Source organism: Pristiophorus japonicus, chromosome 5 (genome assembly GCF_044704955.1).
Source record: "Pristiophorus japonicus isolate sPriJap1 chromosome 5, sPriJap1.hap1, whole genome shotgun sequence".
Lineage (NCBI taxonomy): Eukaryota > Metazoa > Chordata > Chondrichthyes > Pristiophoridae > Pristiophorus > Pristiophorus japonicus.
Window position 1 is genome coordinate 99,018,428 of NC_091981.1, and position 21,130 is coordinate 99,039,557.

General features: G+C 46.0%; 1 protein-coding gene across 1 annotated transcript in view; it reads right to left on the bottom strand.

The window, feature by feature from the left end:
• The window catches only part of LOC139263855 (sperm-associated microtubule inner protein 4), a 91,637-nt gene that overhangs the window by 44,291 nt on the left and 26,216 nt on the right, over positions 1-21,130 (bottom strand). Inside the window, exon 5 of the mRNA XM_070879911.1 lies at positions 14,448-14,638. Within this exon, the coding sequence (XP_070736012.1) occupies positions 14,448-14,638 (191 nt within the window). The remainder of the gene's footprint in view (positions 1-14,447; positions 14,639-21,130) is intronic.

Below are 21,130 nucleotides of genomic sequence, written 5' to 3' on the forward strand. Positions count from 1 at the left end.
TACAGACATTTCAGTTACTCATTTATTATATGGAGAAATATATGTAATGAGCCAACATTTTGGGCCCAAGTTTCCACACGATAAAAAACGGATGCCCCTCCGAGCTGGGCACCCGTTTTTCGCGCCTAAAAAAAAAAATCGCGATTCTGGAGCGTTCTGCAGCTCCTTGTCTGCCTGGCGTGGCGCCCAGGGGGGCGGAGCCTACACTCGCGCCGATTTTGTAAGTGGGAGGGGGCGGGTACTATTTAAATTAGTTTTTTTCCTGCCGGCAACGCTGCGCGTGCGTGTTGGAGCATTCGCGCATGCTCAGTGTGAAAAAAACATTGGCACACGGCCATTTTTGTAGTTCTTTGTAGCTGTTTAATTTTTGAACATTTTTTTAATAAAAGCACATTGCCATCAGCACGTCAGCACTTGCAGCCTTCTCACTGTCTCCTTCCCCCCCGCCCCCCCCGCGGGAAGAACGGGCGCCTCCTCCCCCCCCCCGCGGGAAAGAACGGGCGCCTCCTCTCCCCCCCCCCCCCCATGGGAAAGAATGGGCGCCTCCTCTCCCTTCCCCCCCCCCACCGCGGGAAGAACGGGCGCATCCCCCCCCCCGCGGGAAGAACGGGCCCCTCCCCCACCCCTTGCGGGAAAGAACGGGCGCCTCCTCTCCCCGCGGGAAAAAACGGGCGCCTCCTCCCCCACCCCCCCCGCGGGAAGAACGGGCGCCTCAGGCTGACTGCAGCATTCTCTGTGCCTGAAGCACTTTCACACAGGTAGGAAGATGATTTATTTCATCTTTTCTTTGCTTATAAATGTTTATTCAGGTTGGATTTATTTGTATAATTTATTTGTAGAAGTATAAATAAGGATTTATTGTCGAATTTAATGACTTCCCTTCCCCCCCCCCATCTCGTTCTGGACGCCTAATTTGTAACCTGCGCCTGATTTTTTAATGTATAGAACAGGTTTTTTCAGTTCTACAAAAATCTTCACTTGCTCCATTCTAACTTAGTTTGGAGTACGTTTTCACTGTGGAAACTTTGAAATCAGGCGTCAGTGGCCGGACATGCCCCCTTTTGAAGAAAAAATTCTGTTCCAAAGTAGAACTGCAGAAAGAAAAATGTGGAGAATTGCGATTTCTAAGATAGTCCGTTCTCCACCAGTTGCTCCTAAAAATCAGGCGCAAATCATGTGGAAACTTGGGCCCTAAATGTTGCAAGATATATATTTTCTAAGAATAATTTCATTTAATTATTGAGCCTTCATGAATTATACAATGTTAATCGACCATGTATTTTTACCAATCAATCAATGGGTAAACTCCATTACAACAATCGAAGATGTTCTATGATAAACATAGAAACATAGAAAATAGGTTCAGGAATAGGCCATTCGGCCCTTCGAGCCTGCACCACCATTCAATATGATCATGGCTGATCATATAACTTCAGTACCCCATTCCTGCTTTCTTTCCATACCCCTTGATCACTTTAGCCGTAAGGGCCACATCTTAACCCCCCTTTGAATATATCTAACGAGCTGGCCTCAACAACTTTCTGTGGTAGGGAATTCCATAGGTTCACAATTCTCTGAGTGAAGAAGTTTCTCCTCATCTTGGTCATAAATGGCTTACCCCTTATCCTTAGACTGTGACCCCTGGTTCTGGACTTCCCCAACATCGCTAACATTCTTCCTGCATCTAACCTGTCCAATCCCGTAATAATTTGATACGTTTCTATGAGATCTCCTCTCATTCTTCTAAATTCCAGAGAATGTATGCCTAGTCGATCCAGTCTTTCCTCATATGTCAGTCCTGCCATCCCGGGAATCAGTCTGGTGAACCTTCGCTGCAGTCCCTCAATAGCAAGAATGTCCTTCCTCAGATTAGGAGACCAAAACTGTACACAATATTCAAGATGTGGCCTCACCAAGACATTGTACAACTGCAGTAAGACCTCCCTGTTTTATACTAAAATCCTCTTGCTATGAAGGCCAACATGCCATTTGCCTTCTTCACCCCTGCTCTACCTGCACGCCAACTTTCAATGACCAATGTACCATGACACCCAGGTCTCGTTGCATCTCCCCTTTTCCTAATCTGTCAACATTCAGATAATATTCAGCCATGAACTCATTGAATGGCGGTGCAGGCTAGAAGGGCCGAATGGCCTACTCCTGCACCTATTTTCTATGTTTCTATCTATGTTTCTATGTCTTCGTGTTTTTGCCACTAAAGCGGATACCTCACATTTATCTACATTATACTGCACCTGTCATGCATTTGCCCACTCACCTAACCTGTCCAAGTCACCCTGCAGCCTCTTAGCATCCTCCTCACAGCTTACACTGCCACCCAGCTTAGTGTCATCTGCAAACTTGGAGATATTACACTCAATTCCTTCATCTAAATCATTGATGTATATTGTAAAGAGCTGGGGTCCCAGCACTGAACCTTGCAGTACCCCACTAGTCACTGCCTGCCATTCTGAAATGGACCCGTTTATTCCTATTCTTTGCTTCCTGTCTGCCAACCAGTTCTCTATCCACATCAATACATTATCCCCAATACCATGTGCTTTAATTTTGCACAATAATCTTTGTATGGGACCTTGTAAAAAGCCTTTTGAAAGTCCAAATACACCACATCCACTGGCTCCCCCTTATCCACTCTACTAGTTACATCCTCAAAATATTCTAGAAGATTTGTCAAGCATGATTTCCCTTTCATAAATCCACGTTGACTTGGACCGATCCTGTCACTGCTTTCCAAATGCGCTGCTATTACATCTTTAATATTTGATTCCAACATTTTCCCCACTACCGATGTCAGGCAAGCCGGTCTGTAATTCCCTGTTTTCTCTCTCCTTCCATTTTTAAAAAGTGGGGTTACATTAGCTACCCTCCAATCCATAGTCGATAGACTGTTGGAAAATGATTACCAATGCATCCACTATTTCTAGGGCCACTTCCTTAAGTACTCTGGGATGCAGACTATCAGGCCCTGGGGATTTATCGGCCTTCAATCCCATCAATTTCCCTAACACAATTTCCTGACTTATATGCCTCTTCCTTGGATTTAACACTGTCCCTAATTTCCCTTGTTAGCCACGGTTGAACCACCTTTCTTGTTTTATTTTTACGCCAGACAGGGATGTACAATTGTTGAAGTTCATCCAGGTGATCTTTGAATGTCTGCCATTGCCTATCCACCGTCAACCCTTTGAGTATCATTCGCCAGTCTATCCTAGCCAAATCATGTCTCATACTGTTGAAGTTACCTTTTTTTAAGTTCAGAACCCTAGCTAGAATAGACTGGCGAAAGATACTTAAAGGGTTGACTGTGGATAGGCAATGGCAAACATTTAAAGATCACATGGATGAACTTCAACAATTGTACATCCCTGTCTGGAGTAAAAATAAAACGGGGAAGGTGGCTCAACCGTGGCTAACAAGGGAAATTAGGGATAGTGTTAAATCCAAGGATAGTGTTAAATCCAAGGAAGAGGCATATAAATTGGCCAGAAAAAGCAGCAAACCTGAGGACTGGGAGAAATGTATAATTCAGCAGGAGGACAAAGGGTTTAATTAGGAGGGGGAAAATAAAGTATGAGAGGAAGCTTGCTGGGAACATAAAAACTGACTGCAAAAGCTTCTATAGATATGTGAAGAGGAAAAGATTAGTGAAGACAAACGTAGGTCCCTTGCAGTTAGATTCAGGTGAATTTATAATGGGGAACAAAGAAATGGCAAACCAATTGAACAAATACTTTGGTTCTGTCTTCACTAAGGAAGACACAAATAACGTTCCGGAAATCCTAGGGGACAGAGGGTCTAGCGAGAAGGAGGAACTGAAGGAAATCCTTATTAGCCAGGAAATTGTGTTAGGGAAATTGATGGGATTGAAGGCCGATAAATCCCCAGGGCCTGATAATCTGCATCCCAGAGTAATTAAGGAAGTGGCCCTAGAAATAGTGGATGCATTGGTGATCATTTTCCAACCTCGATCGACTCTGAATCAGTTCCTATGGACTGGAGGGTAGCTAATGTAACACCACTTTTTAAAAAAGGAGGGAGAGAAAACGGGAAATTAGAGACCGGTTAGCCTGACATCAGTAGTGGGGAAAATATTGGAATCAATTATTAAAGATGAAATAGCAGCGCATTTGGAAAGCAGGGATAGGGTTGGTCCAAGTCAGCATGGATTTATGAAAGGGAAATCATGCTTGACAAATCTTCGAGAATTTTTTGAGGATGTAACTAGTAGAGTGGACAAGGGATAACCAGTGGATGTGGTGTATTTGGACTTTCAAAAGGCTTTTGACAAGGTCCCACACAGAGATTGATGTGCAAAATTAAAGCATATGGTATTGGGGGTAATGTATTGATGTGGTAGAGAACTGGTTGGCAGACAGGAAGCAAAGAGTCAGGATAAACGGGTCCTTTTCAGAATGGCAGGCAGTGACTAGTGGAGTGCCGCAGGGTTCAGTGCTGGGACCCCAGCTCTTTACAATATACATCAATGATTTAGATGAAGGAATTGAATGTAATATCTCCAAGTTTGCAGATGACACTAAGCTGGGTGGCGGTGTGAGCTGTGAGGAAGATGCTGATAGACTACAGGGTGACTTGGACAGGTTAGGTGAGTGGGCAAATGCATGGCAGATGCAGTGTAATGTGGATAAATGTGAGATTATCCACTTTGGTGGCAAAAATATGAAGGCATAATATTATCTGAATGGCGGTAGATTAGGAAAAGGGGAGGTGCAACGAGACCTGGGTGTCATGGTTCATCAGTCATTGAAAGTTGGCATGCAGGTACAGCAGGTGGTGAAGAAGGCAAATGGCATGTTGGCCTTCATAGCTAGGGGATTTGAGTATAGGAGCAGGGAGGTCTTGCTGCAGCTGTACAGGACCTTGGTGAGGCCTCACCTGGAATATTGTGTTCAGTTTTGATCTCCTAATCTGAGGAAGGACATTCTTGCTATTGAGGGAGTGCAGCGAAGGTTCACCAGACTGATGCCCGGGATGGCAGGACTGACATATGAGGAGAGACTGGATCAACTGGGCCTGTATTCACTGGAGTTTAGAAGAATGAGAGGTGATCTCATAGAATCATATAAAATTCTGACGGGACTGGACAGGTTAGATGCAAGAAGAATGTTCCCGATGTTGGGGGAGTCCAGAACCAGGGGTCACATTCTAAGGATAAGGGGTAAGCCATTTAGGAACGAGATGAGGAGAAACTTCTTCACCCAGAGAGTTGTTAACCTGTGGAGTTCTCTTCCGCAGAGAGTTGTTGATGCCAATTCGTTAGATATATTCAAGAGGGAGTTGGATATGGCCTTTACGGCTAAAGAGATCAAGGGGTATGGAGAGAAAGCGGGAAAGGGGTACCGAGGGAATGATCAGCCACGATCTTATTGAATGGTGGTGCAGGCTTGAAGGGCCGAATGGCCTACACCTGCACCTATTTTCTATGTTTCTATGTGAAAGAGGAGAGCGAGAATCCAGCAATCAGCCTAACGTCGGTGGTGGGGAAAGTTTTAGAGGCAATGATCCGAGACAAAATTAATTGGCACTTGGAAAAATATGGGTTAAAGGCAAATTGTGTTTGACTAACTTGATTGATTTCTTTGATTAACTAAGGATAGATGAGGGTAGTGCGGTTGTTATGTATATGGGCTTTCAAACGGAGTTTGCAGCCCATGGGATTAAAGGGGCCGTGTAGATACAAAACTGCCTCCACCGCCCATTCCAGATCATAACAACTCATTCTGTAAAAACAGGTCTCATCGTCCATCTGGTTCTTTTGGTAAAGGGAAAGAAAGCAGAGAGTAGCGGTGAGTGGTGTTTTTCAGACTGGAGGGAAGTTTGCAATGGTGTTCCTCAGGAGTCGGTTTTGGGCTCACTGCTCTTTGATATATATTAATGACCTGGGCTTGGGTATACAAGGCGTAATTTAAAAGTTTGCACATGACACAAAACTTGCAAATGTTGTAAACAGAGTAAAATAGTAACAGATTTCAGGAGGACATAGACAGATTGGTAAAATGGGCAGGCACATGACAGGTGAAATTTAATGCAGAGAAGTGTGAAGTGATACATTTTGGTAGGAATAATGAGGAGAGGCAATATAAACTAAATGGTACAATTTTAAAGAGGGTGCAGGAATAGAAAGAGCTGTACGTACACAAATCTTTTAGGGTGGCAAGACAAAGTTGAGAAGGCTGTTTAAAAGGCATAAGGGACCCATGGCTTTATAAATAGAGGCAGAGGGCCCAAAATTGGTCAATGCATAAGGTCCGCCCATTTCTCGGCAGTATGCCGGTGGTGCATCGTTTCAAATCGCCAGCATACCGCCGAGGACAGAATTGGTCGATTTTTTTTGCCGTTATGTCGGCGGTATGTCAGCGGTCTGCAGTGGGCGATATGTAACCTAATAGTCGATTCAGATCGACTTTCTCTTCGATGGATGGTGCGGCACTGAACTGCGCATGCGTGATTTTTTTTTCCATTTTTTTTTCAACAGAAGTGTTTTACCTGTGATTTCGGGGGTCAGGGTTCACCCGCGCATGTGTAGTGAGTTGAAGAGGAGGGCACAAGAGTGAGAAGGAACAGCAAGCTAGTCGATGAGCAGTTACTTTAAAAACACATTGCAGAGTTAAAAAATATTCACAACAATTAATAATTCTACAGTTTGAAGAATAAGACGACATAATTTACAAAGCAAAAATCCTAACAACAGAAATATTATGGAAATGTTAAAAACAAAATACAAGCGCAGGATCATCGAAAAGGACGGGAGGTTGAGACGGAGTTACCTGCCCTTCCCGAGAATATTACAGAGAGGTACTCCGAGCTAACGAAGGGTGTTCGTGGAAAACCCTCTCCAAAGGAGTACAACAGGATATGGGACGAGATCGGGGAGGCTGTGTCCTCCACAAGTACCATGGTACGCATTAGGGAAAGGTGCCGTAAGAGGTGGAACAACCTGGTAATGATTTTATTTATGCATCTCCCATGTACCATGTAGCATGTAACTGTAGGTTCAGTGTCACACAGATGATTTTATTTATCTTAAGGTTATGGTGATGTATTCGTGCTTTCAGGCAATGACAAGAGAATCAAAGCAGTGTATTTTATGTGTGTGTCTGTGCGATGTTAAATGGATTGAAGATTTTTACTTTCATTTACTTTACTTTCTGCAGAAGACGACATCTGCAATAGCAGCCAATTAGTGGCTTACAGCGGGAGGACCCACAACCCAAGAGTCTCTGATTGAAATCGCGATCCGTGTCCTGGCCTGGTTAGGGTTAGCAACCGTGCCACCACCGGCATTGGAGCTGACCCACTCACACAGGATGGTAAGTTGAATACAATCCAGTCCGGTCCTCCCATGTCATGTAACTGTAATGTTGGTCTGATGTTATGTAATGTAAGTTTATTGCACTGTAATGTTGGCATCATGTGATGAATTGTAATGTTGTGGGCATGTAACGCAATGCATTTATGTATTGTCTATCTGCGATATGTAATGCAGTACTGCAGGAGTGGTGGACATTTAAGTAAGACTACGATAAGTCACTATACTATGTACTCATGTAACCCTGACCCCCTCCCCTGGTGTCAAGCATTTTTAAATGTTGTTTTGTACTTCCAGACTTGGACGATTCAGACCACACCGACACAGAGAAACCAAATGACAGACCCACTGCCTCCATCTCTGGCGTCATCCAGCCCTCTCCCAACTTCATCACTGGCAGAGATGAGGAAGATGAAGAGGAAGAGCCACTGATTTTGGAGTCAGTGGAGGTGGGGGTGGGGACGGAGATGGCGGAGGATACACCAGCTCCATCTGGGCCAGCTGGAACAGCCTCCACCACTGAGTCTGTATACAGGGGATTCTCCCATGGCTCTTCTGATTCTGTGGGACCAAGTGGTGAGCAGCAAGGCACTCCCAGTGTTGCAGAGCTTTTGCCGCAGTGATGGAGGTTGGTGCAGACAAGGTCGGTTGCTGTAGGGGTGTACCTGGATATGGTGTGTCTGTCACAGGTCAGCGCCAACATAGATCAAGAGCTGCTCAAGGCCATGACTACGATAGCTGCAAACATAACGGCTCTATCAGAGAGGCAGTTGGAGGATATGTCGCGTGTGATCACCGCGATGGAGCGGACCGCCGATGCCGTCGAAGCCATGCAGCAATCGACGGGATCGGGACATGGCGTGGAACCCCCCAATGCCATAGTAGTCAGGTCGACAGCACCTGAGCGTGGGGAGCTGACAGCATCTTCCAGCCCTGAAGCCATGCCTTCCACATCATAAGCTTCTCCTGAGGCCCCATTTATTGCGCCTGCAATGTCTGACCCCCAACGACAGCAACAGCACTCGGGGTGTGGTGCTACATGCTGCCTTAGTACCACCACGGGCAGGTCCAGGCTCAGGGGCAGTGGCAAGGGGAAGGGTGGGAGTAAGAAAGGGGGGGGAATAGCCACAAGGGTGGTGTAGCATGTGGTCGAGGACGGGGTCGAGGTCCAGGACAGGAAAGGGTCTTTTGTTGTACTTGTTCATTGAATAATTGGTTTGATTTGTAAAAGTTTACTAAAGTTATAGAAGTTTTGTTAAAGTTGTTATTAAAGTTGTTAAAGTTTTGTTAACATTGTTATTAAAGTTGTTAAAGTTGTTTTATAGTTATAAGTTTTACAAAGTTTTAAAATTGTTGTATATTTTTGACATTTTTGCACAACGTTTGAATTGAATTTAAGCACTCTTGCACAGTGTCAAACTTTTGGGGTAACAGTTATTAGGGTCCCAAAATACAGCACATTCAAGCAAAACGTTCATTTATAAACCTTCTCACATCTGGTTCCTCCAGTAGACAGGTAGTCAGCAATACAGGCTGAGATAGTACAGGCTCCATTCTTTTTAAATCTCCACAATAACTAAAATGCCTTCTATCTTACTAAGTTACTCAGTACCAATAAAAATACCTTTTCCATTCTAAATCGCACTGTAAAGTCACTGTTCACCTCTGAAATACAGAGCTGCTGCTTTAGCTGACAGTTCCCGATTTCCAAAATGGCGGCTCCATGCACTCCACCCATTCCCGCCCACTTAACATCGCGTAAAACTACCTTTTCCAGGATGGTATGCAGCTCCGGTGGTATGCAATGAAAATCGGACTTTTTGGGCGGTATGCAGGTGGTCCTACACAGCAGACGGTGTGCATACCGCTCGGCGGTGTGTCAATTATGAATATTCCGCCGAGCGGTAATTCGGCGGTATGTAGGTGTTTTTTGACCAAAATCGCATTTTTAGGCTGTATGCGGGCGGTAGTAGGCGGTTTGTCGACAAATTTCAGGCTCATAGAGTATAAAAGCAAGGAAGTTATGCTAAATCTTTCTAAAACACTGGTTAGACCCCACCTGGTTGTGGCAAATTCTGAGCACCACACTTTAGGAAGGATGTCAAAGCATATGAGAGTGTACAGAGGAGATTTGCCAGATAGTCCCAGGGATGAAAGACTTCAATTACATGGAGAAACTAGAGAAATTGGGTTGTTCTCCTTGCAGCAGAGACAGTTAAGTGGACATTTGATAGAGGTGTTCAAAATCATGAAGAGGTTTGATAGAGTAAATAAGGAGAAACTATTTCCAGTAGCAGAAGGGTCGGTAACCAGAGGACACAGATTTAAAGTGATTGGCAAAATTATCAGCGGAAATATTTTTTGATGCAGCACCTGGAGTGTACTGCCTGAAAGAATATTGGAAGCAGATTCAATAATAACTTTCAAATGGGAACGTGATGAACTTTGTAAAGTTCTGTTCACCAAATTATAGGGCCCAAGTTTCCACACGATAAAAAACGGGTGCCCCTCCGAGCTGGGCGCCCGTTTTTCGTGCCTAAAACGGCGCCGGAAAAAAAACGCGCGATTCTGGAGCGCACTGCAGCTCCTTGTCTGTTTGGCGCGGCGCCCAGGGGGGCGGAGCCTACACTCGCGCCGATTTTGTAAGTGGGAGGGGGCGGGTACTATTTAAATTATTTTTTTCCTGCCGGCAATGCTGTGCGTGCGCGTTGGAGCGTTCGCGCACGCGCAGTGTGAAGGAAACATTGGCACTCGGCCATTTTGTAGTTCTTTGTACCTGTTTAACTTTTGAACGTTTTTTAATAAAAGCACATTGCCATCAGCACTGAGGCTTCTTGCAGCCTTCTCACTGTCTCCTTCCCCCCTCCCCCGCGGGAAGAACGGGCGCCTCCTCCCCCCCCCCCGCGGGAAAGAACGGGCGCCTCCTCCCCCACCCACGGGAAGAATGGGCGCCTCCTCCCCCCCTCCCCGGGAAGAACCGGCGCCTCCTCCCCCCCCCGCGGGAAGAACGGCCGCCTCCTCCCCCCCCCCGCGGGAAGAACGGGCGCCTCCTCCCCCCCCCCGCGGGAAGAACGGCCGCCTCCTCCCCCCCCCGCGGGTAGAACCGGCGCCTCCTCCCCCCCCCCCGCGGGAAGAACGGCCGCCTCCTCCCCCCCCCCCGCGGGAAGAACGGCCGCCTCCTCCCCCCCCCCGCGGGAAGAACGGCCGCCTCCTCCCCCCCCCGCGGGAAGAATGGGCGCCTCCTCCCCCCCCCCGCGGGAAGAACGGCCGCCTCCTCCCCCCCCCGCGGGAAGAATGGGCGCCTCCTCCCCCCCCCCCGCGGGAAGAACGGCCGCCTCCTCCCCCCCCCCCGCGGGAAGAACGGCCGCCTCCTCCCCCCCCCGCGGGAAGAATGGGCGCCTCCTCCCCCCCTCCGCGGGAAGAAACGGCGCCTCCTCCCCCCCCCCGCGGGAAGAATGGGCGCCTCCTCCCCGCACCGCGGGAAGAACGGCCGCCTCCTCCCCCCCCCGCGGGAAGAACGGCCGCCTCCTCCCCCCCCCGCGGGAAGAACCGGCGCCTCCTCCCCCTCCCCCCCCACGGGAAGAACCGGCGCCTCCTCCCCCCCCCGCGGGAAGAACGGGCGCCTCCTCCCCCCCCCGCGGGAAGAACCGGCGCCTCCTCCCCCCCTCCGCGGGTAGAACGGGCGCCTCCCCCCCCCCCCGCGGGAAGAACGGGCGCCTCCTCCCCCCCCCCCCCCGCGGGAAGAACGGGCGCCTCAGGCTGACTGCAGCATTCTCCGTGCCTGAAGCACTTTCACACAGGTAGGAAGATGGTTTATTTAATCTTTTCTTTGCTTATAAATGTTTATTCAGGTTGGATTTATATGTATAATATTTGTAGAAGTATAAATAAGGATTTATTGTAGAATTTAATGACTTCCCTTCCCCCCTCCCCCCCCACCCCGTTCTGGACGCCTAATTTGTAACCTGCACCTGATTTTTTAATGTGTAGAACAGGTTTTTTCAGTTCTACAAAAATCTTCACTTGCTCCATTCTAAGTTAGTTTGGAGTACGTTTTCACTGTGGAAACTTTGAAATCAGGCGTCAGTGGCCGGACACGCCCCCTTTTGAAGAAAAAATTCTGTTCCAAAGTAGAACTGTTCTACCTGACTAGAACTGCAGAAAAAAAAATGTGGAGAATTGCGATTTCTAAGATAGTCCGTTCTCCACCAGTTGCTCCTAAAAATCAGGCGCAAATCACGTGGAAACTTGGGCCCTTAAAAAAGATATAGAAGCTATGGAGAGGATGCAAGAAAGATTTACAAGGATGATACTAGAATAGCGAGATTATACCTATTAGGAATGGATGAACAGCCTGGGTCTCTTTCCTCTTGAAAAGAGAAGGCTGAGGGGTGACCTAATAGAATTATGAAAAGTTTTGATAGAATAGACACAGAGGGGAGAATTTTTCAGAGGATCGCCGGGTGGCAGTGACGGGTTGGGACCCCGCTGTCAACCTGCCATCACGTGCCTTTCCCAGATGTTGGGTCTGTCAGCTCTGAACAGACTGACACGCAGCGGCGTGGGTCATTATGACCTTGTTAACAGCCCATTAAGAAGTATTTTGAGCTCACTGTTACATTTTACGAGGTCACCCATGGCTGTAAGCATGGCAAAGTGTTGAAAATAAAGGTTTCAATGTTTGACACCACATTAACAGAAACTTTACATGTACATTGCATAAAACACCCAAGTGCTTACTCTTGTGTGTTGTTAGTTGATAGGATGAGGGTGAGTGTGAGGGGTGGCTAATGAGATGGAGAAGTGTTAATGTAGATAGAGAGAGAGGGATGGGTGGAGGTGTAAGGTAAGTTGGTGTGAGTAAGGATGTGCAGGAGTATGGTAGGGAAGGCAGAGTGATAGGGATGTGATGAGTGGCACAGCAGGATGAGGTTGAGTGTGGCTTTGCAGTAACGTTTTGTGATCTACTGAGATCATTGAAAGGTTTGTGCCACTGCAGCCTGGTTCTTCTGATGACCTTCCCTGCTTGTGTCCCCCTGTGCAACCAGGCTGCCAATTGGAAGGGAAGAGAATCTCCCTGTATGCTGTGACTCCCTGCATAAGCATATGGAGGGAGTCATGGGAGAACCTGGGTATGGCCGTGCACCTCTATGCAGTGATTGCCAGTGTTTGCAGCACCTCAGTGCTGTAGAACACTGACAGTACAATTGTCAAAATAAGTTTGCATATGGTCTCTTTAAGAAAACCAGCTGATGACCTGTCATTAGACCCACTTCCTTCAATTGTCTGGTAAACGCGCTGGGTGGCCAATCAGGGGCAAATAATTTTTGACAGCTGGCTGGAACAAGCTACGAGGCTGGGACCAGCTCCTGACATCGCCTGCCACGGACCCGCCAAGGTCTTGCATTTATAGGCCATAGTTTTGGACTCCTTGCAAGTGGATACGTCTGCTCTACATCCACCCTATAAAACCCCTTCATAATTTTAAAGACCTCTATTAGGTCAGCCCTCAGCCTTCACTTTTCTAGAGAAACAAGCCCCAACCTGTTTAGTACTTCCTGATAGTTATAACCTTTCAGTTCTGGTACATTCTTGTAAATCTATTTGCACATTCTCTAGTGATTCTGTAACCTTTTTGTAATATGGGTCTCTTTTCTCTAGAAAAGTGAAAGCTGAGGGGTGACCTAATAGAGGTCTTTAAAATTATGAAGGGGTTTGATAGGGTAGACATAGAGAAGATGTTTCCAGTAGCGAGGCATCCAAAACTAGAGGCCATAAATACAAGATAGTCACTAATAAATCCAAGAAAGAATTCAGGAGAACAGTGCACAGTACTCTTAGTGTGGTCTAACCGAAGTTCTATATAAATTGTTACTAAAATAAAATCAACAGAAAGAAGCAAACAGAAATAACCTAAACTGTCTCAAGGAATTTGTTAGTGACAGACACTGCAAGATAGACTATTAACTTAAGAATGTTTTACCCGTTCTTTGAAATGGAACAGCTTCCATCTACCACTAGGATCAGCTGAGATAACCAACAAAAAACTGCTTTGTGATGTGTGAATTGTAGTGATAACTATGATACATTTTAATGATTTATACTATTTGGAGTTTGGTTTTCTCAAATGAACCTCGTCAGGAATGGCTTTGAGATTTTTTTGTTTTTTTTCATAAGCCTCCAGCATTTACTTTACTAGTTTCCTGAAACATCTGTAAAGGAATTTCAAATATTTTGGCTTGAATGTTTTGAAGAAGATCAGGGAATCATAGCCAAGTATTGCAAAAGAATACTACAGGTTGCATCTCCTGCTCCTAAGGCTAGAGCTTCAATTGTATGCCAACGTTGAATACAGGTGGCTAAAAAAATATGGTCTCATATTAAATGTGGATTTGCTAACAATATTATTGTTTGGAATATTCCCTGCATCACCATAAGTGCCTGGATTGAAATTTGTAAGGTTTCATGTAATGGAAAATCTGAAAACAAAAAATAGTAAGATTAATTTGCCTCTATCTCAAGTGACTCCTGCTAATAGGAAGTCTCAAATGTTAATCCTTGAACAGAATTCTGCCTCTAATGGTAGTTCCTGATCTAGTCATACAGCCTTTAGGAACATTTTTCTCTCGTAAAGATTATTCTTTCAGACCTTTTGAAGAAGTTACATCATGAATTTCTGAAAATGTTATAATTATAGACCACTATTTTCCTTGAAAAACAATAAACTATCAGAATGCATACGTTTGATAATTTTTTGAGCAATGCGTTGAGTTTAGGAGCAATATCTGATAATGGAAATAAAAGAGACTGATTTTAGACAAGGCCTTTTACATAGTGGAGGAAGGGAGGGTCATATCATGATGTCATCACCCCAAAGAAATCTCAAACAATGTTGCCTAAACAATTCTGGCAGCTGATGATCTGAGGCTCTCTCAATGGTTAATGAAAGGTGGGAGACTGACTCGAAATAGATTCTGCGGCCTGTTGTCAGAAAATATAGTTAACTTACATCGGCATATTTATTAGGAAGATAATCTTAAGCAGGTTAAAACTTATTTTAGTATATTCCATGAGCTACTTTCATGAATAAATATGTTACCTTTAATTTTCTTAACCACAGTCAAATCATCACATTTTGCAGGCATATCAGGATTAATGGGCAGCAGTTTTCCAGCTTGTACCCCGGTGTATGGATCAGGTGATGAGTGGAAGCTCGGGAATACTGCAAACTTGGAAATGTGGGAATAGTAGGGATGTTGAGCAGGAAATGGCAGCCGTATCTGTTCCTGACTAAAAACATAAAGATACAACATATCCTATGAAGAAATAAAAAGAAAAAAATACAGGAAGTCTGAACAAACAAAAAATGCTGGAAATGCACAGGTCGATTAGCTTCTGAAAGAAAAAGAGGAGGCTGTTGGGTTTGATGAAGTTCCCATTCAACATTAGCACCTCTTTCTCTTCCAGATGCTGATGAACCTGCTGTGGACTTTTAGTATTTTCTGCTTTCATTTCAGATCTCTTAAATTTGGATTATATTTCTTGGATTGACACAGTATTCTATAGCTGAAGAAAGATCATGTAATATTTAGCTATTAAACTGTTCTGTTCTACTTCCTAACCAAGCACCGTACTTTCCAAAATAGGACCTATATTGGATCCAGAGACATTCATTATTGTCAAAGGTTACTCACTGAATATTAAAATATTAATAAAAAAATCTCTATTACCGAATATTTTACACAAAAATACACAATACCTGAATTACTGCATGGGTGATGTAGCCCACTGAAAATGACATTCCAGAATTAATAATTTACACTTTATATTAGGAAGGAGAAAAACATGAAATCAAATTAGAATTGATACTCTAATTTAAGGAAGGGTCACAGGGCTATTGGAAGTAATATTTTTTTTACACAAATTACATAATGTAGCAGCACAACAATGTATCATCTTGAAATGTGAATACACAGAGCAGTATTTTGTGAATTTACAACTGTGGTTCCTCAGATGGTGAGTTACTGGTCTCAGTCGTCGGATGTGAAAAATCAAAGCAAGAGTCTGTGCTGCACACTTACTGGTGTAATGCAGTAATGGTGAAGACCTGGATGCGGATTACCTACTATCCTCTTGGTTGTGATTGGTTTGTGACAAAGGAAGACCAAGAAATAAGAAAAGAATCCCCAAATGGGTCAAGGATGTGATACTAGGAAGGTTCCCGGTTCAATCTCTGGTATGTGCTGAGTTAGTTGATCTGAGCTAAGATAGTAGTAAGGAGGCTACAATAGGGCCCAGTGCCATTTGTGTATAAAGAGGAAAACTGCAACGTGCCTGCTCTTGGCTGCAATCAAGTGACCTTACTAAAAGTTACCTTGGTTCAGGTTCAGTTATGGTCAAATTAGGAGGGAATGTGGTGACTTGCTGCTGCCTGTGGAAGTGTACCCCTAGCAATGTGTCACTGTCCATGGGGCAATATCCTTTGCCACTGGAGTTGTTGTTGGTAATGCCACTAATAAGGTGAAAATGTATTAGCTGCTAGATCAATCTGAATGCAACCTGAGTTCTATGGTTGGTGATTTAATCACCCAGCAATTTTTTTTTTTTAAAACAACCAATACAAGGACTGTTAGGCATCTATTCAGTGCCTTAGCAGCCCCTAGCTGCACTCATCCAGGCAAGTGGAGAGTGTTCCATCACACTCCTGATTTGTGCCTTGTAGATGGTGGAAAGACTTTGGGGAGTCAGGAGGTGAGACATTACTGCAGAATACCCAGCCTCTGACTTGCTCTTGTAGCCATAGTATTTATGTGGCTGTTCCAGATGTTGATAGTGGTGGATTTGGCGATGGTAATGCCGTTGAATGTCAAGGAGCGGTGGTTAGAGATAGTAATTGTTGGCGATAGTAATTGCCTGACAATTGTGTGGCATGGACGTTACTTGCCACTTAGCAGCCCAAGCCTGAATGTCATCCAGGTCTTTCTGCATGCATCCATGGACTGCTTCTAACTGAGGAATTGCGAATAGAACTGAACACTGTGTAGTCATCAACGAACATCCCCATGTCTGACCTTATGATGGAGGGAAGGTCATTGATGAAGCAGCTGAAGATGGTTGGGCCTAGGACGCTGCCCTGAGGAACTCCTGCAGCAATGTCCTGGCCTCAAACAACCACAACCATCTTCCTTTGTACTCGGTGTGACTCCAGCCAATGGCGAGTTTTCCCCCTGATTCCCATTGACTTCAATTTTACTGAGACTCCTTGATGCAGCCTTGATGTCAAGGGCAGTCACTTTCCCCTCACCTCGAATTTAGCTCCTTTGTCAATATTTGGACCAAGGCTGTTAGGTCTGGAGCCAAGTGGTCCTGGCGGAACCCAAACTGAGCATTGGTGAGTGGCACTTGATAGCAGTGTCAATGACGCCTTCCATCACTTTGATGATTGAGAGTAGATTGATGGGGCAGTAATTGGCTGGATTGGCTTTGTCCTGCTTTAAGTGGACAGGACATAACAGGGCAGTTTTCCACATTGTGAGGTAGATGCCAGTGTTATAGCTGTACTGGAACAGCTTGACTAGAGGCATAAGTCTTCAGCATGACTGCCAGGATGTTGTCGGGGCCCATAGTCTTTGCTGTATCCAGTGCGCTCATTCATTTCTTGCGATTGCGTGGAGTGAATTGAATTGGCTGAAGACTGGCTTCTGCGATGGTGGGGACCTCAGGAGGAGGCCGATATGGATCATCCACTCAGCACTTCTGGCTGAAGATGGTTGCAAATGCTCCAGCCTTGTCTTTAGCACTTGCATGCTGGGCTCCTCCATCATTGAGGATGGGGATGTTCACGAAGACGCCTCCTCTGTTAGTTGTTCAATTGTCCACCACCATTCATGACTGGATGTGGCAGGACTGCAGAGCTTTGATTGGATCTGTTGGTTGTGGAATCACTTAGCTATGTCTAGAGCATGCTCCTTCTGCTTTTTAGCATGCATGTAATCCTGTGTTATCAGTATTGCACTGCATTGGTTTGTGACGGAGGAGCGGTGAGAGATCGTGGCGGAGGTGCAACAGATGAGGGTACGGGACCCAGAAGAGGCGAGGACCCAGGGGCAGCACGGGCCTGCCCACACTGCGATATGTGTGCCCACTAGGTCCGTGCAGCAGAGCTGGTCTCCAGTCGTCCTGGTTAGCCCTTGCCACTGGAAAAAGGCCTAGCTCTGTCAAGCCCGTGTGGTGGCTGATGTGTAATGGTCACCACACATTAAAAAATCCACGCACAGACATCTTCCACCATTTCAATTGGAGTTCAGAACTGGAACATCGGGTCCTTCATTGAAACATCTGTGAACTCATGTTGAAGCAAGTCATCCTCGCTTTAGGGTCCGCCTATGAGTGACAGGAGTTCGAGGAGCCAGCAGCCTATAAAGGCCCAGCAGTCGGGTGTCTGGGGAGTTCAGAGAGGCAGGAGTTTGAGGAGCCAGCGGCCTATAAAGGCCCAGCAGTAGGGTGTCCGGGGAGTTCCGAGAGGCAGGAGTTCAAGGAGCCAGCGGCCTATAAAGGCCCAGCAGTCGGGTATCCGGGGAGTTTGGAGAGGCGGGAGTTTGAGGAGCCAGCAGCCTATAAAGGCCCAGCAGTTGAGTGTCTGGGGAGTTTGGAGAGGCGGGAGTTCGAGGAGCCAGCAGCCTATAAAGGCCCAGCAGTCGGGTGTCCGGGAAGTTTGGAGAGGGGGGAGTTCGAGGAGCCAGCGGCCTATAAAGGCCCACCAGTCGGGTGTCCGGGGAGTTTGGAGAGGCGGGAGTTCAAGGAGCCAGTGGCCTATAAAGGCCCAGCAGTTTGGGGTCCGGGGAGTTTGGAGAGGCGGGAGTTCGAGGAGCCAGCGGCCTATAAAGGCCCAGCAGTCGGGTGTCCAGGGAGTTTGGAGAGGCGGGAGTTTGAGGAGCCAGCGGCCTATAAAGGCCCAGCAGTTGGGTGTCGGAGAGTTTGGAGAGGCGGGAGTTCGAGGAGCCAGCGGCCTATAAAGGCCAGCTGGTGCAGTGGCAGCAGGGAGAGAAGACAAAAAAGAAATAGAAAGAAATCGAAAGGTGACGTCACAGCCAAGGGGGTAAGTGATTGGCTGGTGATTGGTGAGTAGTTTTCTTTTTCTTTTCTTAATCAGTAACCTTTTAGCATTGTTGTTGCCAAATTAAATTAATCTAAGGGTTAAGTCATGGCAGGAGAGCTCGGACACATGTTATGCCCCTCCTGTAATATGTGGGAAGTCAGGGACGCTTCCAGTGTCCCTGATGACTATATGTGCGGGAAGTGCATCCGCCTGCAGCTCCTGACAGACTGCATTCCGGCACTGGAGCTGCAGGTGGATTTACTCTGGAGCATCCACGATGCTGAGAATGACGTGATTAGCATGTTTAGTGAGTTGGTCTTACTGTAAGTAAAGGGTACACAGCCAGATAGGAAATGGGTGACCAACAGGAAGAGCAGTGCAAGGAAGGTAGTGCAGGGGTCCCTTGTGGTCATCCCCCTGCAAAACAGATACACTGCTTTGGGTACTGTTGAGGAGGATGACTCATCAGGGTAGAGCAGCAGCAGCCAAGTTCATGGCACTGTGGGTGGCTCTGCTGTACGGGAGGGCAGGAAAAAGAGTGGAAGAGCTATAGTGGTAGGGGATTCTATTGTAAGGGGAATAGATAGGCGTTTCTGCGGCCACAATTGAGACTCCAGGATGGTATGTTGCCTCCCTGGTGCAAGGGTCAAGGATGTCTCGGAGTGGGTGCAGGACATTTTGAAAAGGGAGGGTGAAAGCCAGTTGTCGTGGTGCATATAGGTACCAACGATATAGGCAAAAAAACGGGATGAAGTCCTATGAGACGAATTTAGGGAGTTAGGAGTTAAATTAAAAAATAGGACCTCAAAAGTAGTAATCGCAGGATAACTCAGATGAATACGTGGCTTGAGGAGTGGTGCAGTAGGGAGGGATTCAAATTCCTGGGACATTGGAACCGGTTCTGGGGGAGGTGGGACCAGTACAAACCAGACGGTCTGCACCTGGGCAGGACCAGAACCAATGTCCTAGGGGAAGTGTTTAGCTAGTGCTGTTGGGGAGGAGTTAAACTAATATGGCAGGGGGATGGAAACCGATGCAGGGAGACAGAGGGAACAAGAATGGGGGCAGAAGCAAAAGATAGAAAGAAGAAAAGTAAAAGTGGAGGGCAGAGAAACCTAAGGCAAAAAGCAAAAAGGGCCACATTACAGCAAAATTCTAAAGGGGCAAAGTGTGTTCGAAATACAAGCCTGAAGGCTCTGTGCCTCAATGCGAGGAGTATTCGGAATAAGATGGACAAATTAACTGCAGATAGCAGTTAACGGTTATGATGTAATTGGCATCATGGAGATATGGCTCCAGGGTGACCAATGCTGGGAACTCAACATCCAGGGGTATTCAACATTTAGGAAGGATAGACAGAAAGGAAAAAGAGGCGGGTGGCATTGCTGATTAAAGAGGAAATTAATGCAATAGTAAGGATGGACATTAGCTAAGATGATGTGGAATTGGTATGGGTGGGGCTACGGAATACCAAAGGGCAGAAACGCTAGTGGGAGTTGTGCACAGACCACCAAACAGTAGTAGTGAGGTTGGGGACAGCATCAAACAAGAAATAAGGGATGCATGCAATAAGGGTACAGCAGTTATCATGGGTGACTTTAATCTCCATATTGATTGGGCTAACCAAACTGGTAGCAATGTGGTGGAGGAGGATTTCCTGGAGTGTATTAGGGATGGTTTTCGAGACCAATATGTCAAGGAAACAGCTAGAGATCTGGCCATCCTAGACTGGGTGATGTGTAATGCGAAAGGACTAATTAGCAATCTTGTTGTGCGAGGCCCTTTGGAGAAGAATGACCATAATATCGTAGAATTCTTTATTAAGATGGAGAGTGACACAGCTAATTCAGAAACTAGGGTCCTGAACTTAAGGAAAGGTAACTTATGAGGTGTGAATTGGCGAGAATTGACTGGCGAATGATACTTAAAGGGTTGACGGTGGATAGGCGATGGCAAACATTTAAAGATCACATGGATGAACTTCAAGAATTGTACATCTCTGTTTGGTGTAAAAATAAAACGGGGAAGGTGACTCAACCGTGGCTAACAAGAGGAATTCAAGATTGTGTTAAATCCAAGGAAGAGGCATATAAATTGGCCAGAAAAATCAGCAAACCTGAAGACTGGGAGAAATTTAGAATTCAGCAGAGGAGGACAAAGGGTTTAATTAGGAGGGGGAAAATAGAGTATGAGAGGAAGCTTGCCGGGAACATAAAAACTGACTGCAAAAGCTTTTATAGATATGTGAAGAGAAAAAGATTAGTGAAGACAAATGTCCCTTGCAGTTGGATTCAGGTGAATTTATAATGGGGAACAAAGAAATGGCAACAAATACTTTGGTTCTGTCTTCACAAAGGAAGACACAAATAACCTTCCGGAAGTACTAGGGGACCGAGGGTCTAGTGGGAAGGAGGAACTGAAGGTTATCCTTATTAGGGGGCAAATTGTGTTAGGGAAATTGATGGGATTGAAGGCCGATAAATCCCTGGGGCCTGATAGTCTGCATCCCAGAGTACTTAAGGAAGTGGTCCTAGACATAGTGGATGCATTGGTGATCATTTTCCAACAGTCTGTCGACTTTGGATCAGTTCCTATGGACTGGAGGGTAGCTAATGTAACATCACTTTTTAAAAAGGGAGGGAAAGAGAAAACGGGTAATTATAGACCAGTTAGCCTGACATCAC